At 34.8% G+C, this 7,117-nt stretch overlaps 1 protein-coding gene across 1 annotated transcript; it reads left to right on the top strand.

Annotated features, from left to right (window-relative positions):
• Window positions 1-5,676: 5,676 nt before the first annotated feature.
• LOC123812126 (mitochondrial import receptor subunit TOM5 homolog) lies at window positions 5,677-5,863 on the top strand. Its single transcript, XM_045828798.1, has one exon. It carries the CDS (start codon window positions 5,677-5,679, stop codon window positions 5,833-5,835), a length of 159 nt encoding a protein of 52 aa, XP_045684754.1. The 3' UTR covers window positions 5,836-5,863.
• Window positions 5,864-7,117: the final 1,254 nt, after the last annotated feature.

Genomic DNA, 7,117 nt, shown 5'->3' with positions numbered 1-7,117 from the left:
ACATTGAAGGGAATAGGGATAATTCACTGTGTTTGTGTTAAATACACACATATTCGAGGCTAAAAATACATTTTAGTCCTCATATTTTATACTTATTTTTAAATCATGGGTCATGTTAATAATTACAATTAATAGCATGAACTAGGTGACTTAAGAGAATACAGCTAATTATTGAACAACTCAAATTAGGGGTGCCAACCTATGCCCCTGCATAGTACTTGGTATTGTCCAAAAAAAAAAAAAAGAAAGAAAAAAGGAAGAGGATTGGAAAAGTAAAATGAATCAGGGCAATTTAAAATCGTCACAATATTTACAACCCAGTGAAGAGCCAGACTTCGTTAAGAAAAATGTATCATTTGAGGCCAATGCAAGGGTACTTCACATGCCAGCAAGTTGTTCTGGACTCTAAATCTATAATTATAAATTCTAATGTGATTGCTTAGCCATTAGAATTACTGACTAAAATATATATATATTAATCTAAGGTGAAGGTTTTTGCTTTGTTACTGTATTTCTTTCAGAATCTACTATTCTGAGTATTATCATTACGGCTTTAGTTGTCAGTGTACAAAAAGCAGCAAAGAAATTCATTTTAGAGTTATGAAAACATGAGCATAAAGATTAGGTCTTATCCATCCTATCTCCAAGGAGTTTCTGAGGGAAAGATAACTATAAAGGAATTAATACCAAAGACATTTGTTTCCTGAGTCTAATTCCTTTTCATCGCTGGAGGCTGCCTTGTAAACTAAACGAAATGCATAGGTTCCTGCTTCATCAAATTCTGGCATGTGGAGCTTTTCTGGAAATAACACCTTTATTATCTTCATTTTACCTGTCTTTTATTTTGTTTCTTTTCCTTGTGTCTATTTGTTATCTCCCCAGTAATTGATAAAGCTGTCCATGCTGTATAAGCTGAATCAAGAAATAGACTTTGGTAGATTATACTAATGCATTGTTTTATAAGAGATAGAAGTAAACATTTGCTGCCCCACCCTCAATAGATTTTTCTTTCCGGAAAATTCATCCCCAGAAAAACATTTCTTTTCTGTGGCTTAATTTTCTTAAGTGTACCATTGACATTCTCAATAATTACCATATTCTAGTTCGCTTGTTTGGTTACCTTTTGTCCTCTGAGAAAGAACAATACAGCCTGTCTTCTCTCAGTGTTTTCCAAAAGCAATTTTGTACCTTCAGAAGAGACTTCCAAATATCTGCTTGAACACAAAGAACTCTATTTTTCCATTCAATGTGAAAGAATGGTACAAATAACCACACCACTAGATTGTGAAGAGTAAATAGCACCCATAAAATATCAAACACATGTTTTAAAATTACATCAATCATTTAAAATCTATTGTCACCCTTCAAAAATTTGAATTGAAAAACTTAAGCATTAACATTATAAAATATTAATAAAATATCCAGTATAAATAATTTCCCACCTTATAAAATTTAATTTTGAAGTCCACATATTTCCAGAAAACTTTACATTTTTCTAAAAGTTTTCATTATGGGCAAATTTATTCTTTTAAAATTAAACTTGAAAATGGAAGATTCAACAGAACCTCATCTCATTTGTTAACTTGTAATGCCCTTCCAAGAAACAAATGAATTGGGCCTTAAAGAGATGTTTAGCCAGACATAATTTTATACATTTCTAATCCTCCTTCCTAGGTCAACAACATATTGATGAGATTATTATACATTATATATTTATATTCCATATTTTCTGTTTCTGTCAATATGTAATACAGTATTTATATTTATAAGACACCAAATAAGATCACAATATTTTTTTCTATTTAACTGTTCAATGAGCCTTCCTAGGTTTTATTTGTGTTAGTAGAAAGCTTATGTTTGAATTATACAGCAAATACTAGACTGAATAATGATTGTGTTTGATTTTTAATCACAGAGAGTCATTTATAACTATTCAAGGTTGTTGAATTTTTCTTATTATTTTATTTGTAACTGTTCAAAAGTTTATTTTAAAAAAGCATTTTTATCTATCTATGTGTGTGCTGAAAGCCCAATAGAATTCGCTGACTAAACTTCACTTGTTATTCTTTGGAAAGTGTAAAGGAGGTAGGATGGAACTGACTTGTACAAATAAGAGATATCCAAAAAGAGTGTCTGTTCAGAGGGAAAGCTGTGCAAAACCTGTGGTACATACTCTTCCAGGTTATCAGACTCCAATCCTGTTCACCGCCTTTGAGCTGTGTTGCAATTTTTGTAAATTGTACATTCTGTCCCCTTCAGAGGTGATTTAATTGATTTCCTCCACCCTGTGGAAAAGCTAGTTTTGTTTCCACTTGCAGCTCATATTGACAAGTCTTTATTCCATATTAATTTGTGCTGTTTTGACTTTTACTTTGAATCCATTGTAGCCCCTGCCTCACCATGACTAAAATACGTTCTTTAACATATGTTCACTTTCATATCTATCAGTCATGATTTTACCATTTTGCTTCTGTCAACGTGTTGTTTAACCCTTTAAAGAATCCTGCATTAGACACTGACCTCCACCTGCCCCAATCACTGGATGCAGGCTATACTGAGGAAGGTGTCCGCTGAGGGGCTCTCTGACACTGGGGCAGACCCTGCATGGATCCTTCTTCCTCTTCCACACACAAAGACTTGACCAAAAGGCACTGGCATAACCATGTGTATCTTCTGATCTGCACTTCCAGGGTATTTCACATGGTTGGGTGAGCCTACACAGAAGAAGCTGGAAGTTCTTTCTACACAGAACTATTTGGAAAGGACTGTGAAGCACATAAATATAGTTTACTAGGTCCAGACTTAACATATCTCCTTAGCCAGATCCCAGAAATTGAGTGAAAAGAGTTGTGATTTATCCAGTTGCAGTTTTCCAAATATCTTATATTTGCCAATATCACAAAAATATATAAGCACATGAATGTATGAGAGGGTCCTCCCTATGGCTTGGAAAGGGCTCATCTTGAAACTTGAGCATCATTCTCTTCACAGTCAATCTTTTTTTTCTCTCTCTTTTTTTTAAAGGTTGGGTTTTTTTAGCAATTTTATTTATTTATTTTTAGAGAGAGGGGAAGAGAGGGAGAAAGAAACATCAATGTATGGTTGCCTCTCACGCACCCCCTACTGGGGACCTGGCCCACAACCCAGGCATGTGTCAATCTGTTTGTAAGTATACGTACAAATGTAGTGTCATAAGGGAGCACAGAAGGTAGAGTGATTCATCCTGCCTGAAGGAACAAGAGAAAAACTTTACCAAGGAGATATTTGATCTTGCAGGCAAAAAGGGGGAAGCAGGTAAAGAGAAAACATTGGTCCTAAAAAGCAACAAGAAACACTTATAATAGGTAGATTTAATAGCTTTAAATACAGAGTCCAGGAGAAGTAACAGCTGCTTGAATGTGGTTTGTAGGGTAATAATATGGGTGTAATATTTAGAGTTTTTAATTTGAACATTTCACCTAAAATGTCATATGGTGTGATTCAGTGTGATATTGTTATGTTACAGAATTACATGCTTATGATTTTGTAATAAAAGATTTTGTAATAAAAAGGGTCATTATTTGTGCTATACCCTATATTCTGAATTTGAATGTTTATCTCAACTTTAGCTGTTTTCTGAAAAAAAAAAAAACACAAAAAACTACACTTAGCAAGTATGATTATAAATATTCTGAGAATAGACACTTTTGTTAGATTATTACTGCCTCTGTGAAATTTGCCTGAAGAATACTTGTCTTCTTTTACAGTAAGGATGAGCCTAAGTATTTAGGCTAGAGTTTTTAAAGGAAGATACAAGTTATCAATGTCATTTATAATATAGATCAAAGAAATTAGTGTATCTTTAACTTCCTGCCCAGACTCATTGCCTTACTATTCTTGTGACTTTACTTCCTATCCTCCATCTATTTCCTTCCTTTTCAATATTCCATTTGTTAATGGACTGGATGCTTGTGTCCTCCCCAAAATTCATACAAATGTGGAAATTGTATCCCCAATGTGACTGTGCTTAGAGGTGGGGCCTTGGGAGGTAATCAGGTCACAACAGTGGCACTCTCAGGAATGGAATTAGTGCCCTTGCAAGAAGAGGCCCCAGAAATAGCTCTGGAACTTTTCACCATGTGAAGTCACAGTGAGAAGTCAGCAGTTTGCAACCAAAAAGAGGTCTCTCACCAGAACCTGACTATGCTGGCACTCTGATCTTGGACTTCCAGCCTCTAGAACTGTGAGAAATCAATTTCTGCTGTTTATAAGCCACTTACTCTGCGGTACTTGTTACAGCAGCCCAAACTGACTAAGACATCTTTAAGTAAGAATTCCCCTTCTCTTCCTTCCCAACCCTTCCTAATATGCCCTCCAGAGAACCTCCTCCAAAAAAGAAACTTCTTTGTATCGTTCTGCCATCGTATTACCCTGAGATTCAATTCTTTTTTTCTGTTGAGGGAGGTCACTGCTTAAGCTACTAAATTTAGGATAGCTCTACAGTTTACTGTCCTAACTAGAACACTTCAGAAAGGGGGAAAAAGTGGGGTTGGGGGGGTTGGGGCTTTGTTTATTACACCAGCATAATGGACATAAACTTTAACTGTCTGGGCAATAAAGAATGTATGCCACTCTACTTTGACCTCAAATAACATGGGACTAGAGCTCTATAAGAACAAATTGTAGCTCTTAAATTTCCATTGTCACTTCCAAAATATTTTTTCACTATTCATTAACAATTTATCATCCAGGGAATGGCATTGCCAGTCTAGAACTGAAGTCGACAACTACAATTATCAGGTGAAATCCAGCCCACTGACTGATCCTGTAAATAAATTTGTATCAGAACACAGCCAAGTTCTTCATTTATATACTGTTTGGCTGATTTCAGCTACAATAACAAAGTTGAGTACTTGCAACAGACACAGAGTGGCTTGCATATTGTAAAATATTTACTATCTAACTATTATGGAAAAATTTTGCTGATCCCTTTACTTCATGAGCTTCATGGGGGATGGGGATGCTCTGCTTATACATCTCATCCACCATGAATATTTAAACAATAGATCAAGCACATAGTAGGTGCTTAATATTTGGTTTATAGATAAATATGGGCATGAAGAATAAAACAAACCACAGTAATGAGTAGAGTGTGATATTGTACATGAAAAGACACATTATAGATCAATGAAATGATTTCTGTTTCCAGAATAGAAAATGCAGAATCTCTGTAAGATTTGTCAGTATTTAATATATAGAAATAGAGTTTATACAAAACGAAAGAGATGTATTATTAAATAGATGTATTATTAAAATTGAAAAAAACTTTTGAAAAAATTGTATATTTACATTAAACTTTTTATGTGCTTTTATGTGCAAAAGAACTTTTTTTCTAGTTAGATAGGAACCCCAATCTGACAACTGTCGGCCACTGAAAGAGGGCCCTTCCCTCAACTGCAGAAGTGACCCTCTTTCCACACACTGAGAGGTTTCACTCCATCTATTTTTATTCTTCCCTCTAGGACTTTTCTGACTTTTTCTCAAGAGGAAGTTGTTAAGTAGGCATGAAGTTTTGAATCCTGGCTTGCTTTCTAGCTAGTTAATTTAGGCAAGTGTCTTAAACTTTCTGTACTTTCCTTAGCTTCTCTTAGAAATAAGAAAAGTGCGGCATCTGGAAGCTGGTGAGGCAGCACTACGATGTTTCTTCCTATGAAGGGCCTCGTGTGGAAGCTGGACCCCGAGGAGGAGAAAGGAAAGATGCGCGAGGATGTGATTTCCTCCATACGGAACTTCCTCATCTATGTGGCCCTGCTGCGAGTCACTCCTTTTATCTTAAAGAAATTGGACAGCATATAAAGATTGGACATCACATGTGAATGCATGACACGAACAACCTGGTTACAGTTTCTACTCTGCAAAATAATCTGCAAATGAATAGGCCCAGAAAGATGTAAAAAACCCTTTCATTGAATGGACATAAAACTTCTGCCTGTTAAGAACAAGTTTGGTTGTGGTAACGGACCTTCATAGCCAAAATAGAAAACTATTTGGGAAGTATGAAAAAACATTTCTTATGCTTGTGATATTCAGCCTCCATGGATGTGGCTGTAATTGTAAATAATGTCAAATTCCATTTTCTAGCAAGTATTATGTAAGAGAATTACGTCTGCAGTAAGTAGCCCTGTCTTGTCAGTCATTTCTGTTGGCCTTTTTACTTCTGTCTGGAATGTATTCGTTGAAGAACTCATTATAATTAGTTATGTTTTATGGAAGCCAGCACACAAGTGCAACAACATTTAAGCACAGGAACCATTAGTCTATATTTTAAATAAATGTACCAGTCAAGGAAAAGATAAAAATAAGAATAGTCATCTCCTAGATGCTTCATAAGTTTGTGTGCTAGTTCAAAGTGCTAGCACATTGCCTGATTAGTAGTAAGTCCTTGATAAAAGTTAACTGTAAGTAATATTTAAGTTCCCTATCCAAATATTAATGTATGAAATGTCCCATGTTTCTATATTTACCTCCATATGACTTTCCCCTTATAATCAAGCTTTTTTTCCCCCAGAGATAATTACTGCTAATTTGGGAGTCTTCATTTTCTTTCTATGCATTTAAAAGGGGATAAGTCTCTACATGCTGCTTTGTAACCTTTTTACATTGGTTAATATTTTATGAACATTTGAATGCCTAAATATTTTTGAACACTCTACATAATATATAATATAAAGAACACTTTAATGGCTGCATATTGTTTCATCTCATGGATACACCATAAATTATTTAATCAAATTGTTAAACGTTAATGGTTGTTGTTGTTGTTAAGGTTGGTATAATGAATCACCTGTGACTCAAATTTTAACAATTATCAACTCATCATCAGTCTTACTTCATCTGTAAGATGAAGTAAGCTCACCCATTCTTCAGTCAACCTTGAAAATATAGGCATCTTTTTAACATAACCACAATACCATTATCACACCTCAAAAAAATTTAAAATAATTATTTCTGATCATCAAATGTCAAATATCTAATCAGCACTTAAAAGTCTTATATCTTCTCCCTCTCTTTCCCTTTTTCTCTTTCTTTCCCTTTTTCCCTCTCTTTTCCTCCGAATTGTTCAACTTAATATCCATAT

This window comes from Phyllostomus hastatus, unplaced genomic scaffold (genome assembly GCF_019186645.2).
Source record: "Phyllostomus hastatus isolate PE091 unplaced genomic scaffold, TTU_PhHast_1.1 phas_scaffold_78, whole genome shotgun sequence".
NCBI classification, from domain to species: Eukaryota; Metazoa; Chordata; class Mammalia; order Chiroptera; family Phyllostomidae; genus Phyllostomus; species Phyllostomus hastatus.
This window is presented reverse-complemented; position numbering and strand designations above follow the sequence as displayed.

Excerpts from the sequence above, each read along its gene's own strand:
- LOC123812126 (XM_045828798.1), top strand. The coding sequence starts at position 5,677 with ATGTTTCTTCCTATGAAGGGCCTCGTGTGGAAGCTGGACCCCGAGGAG.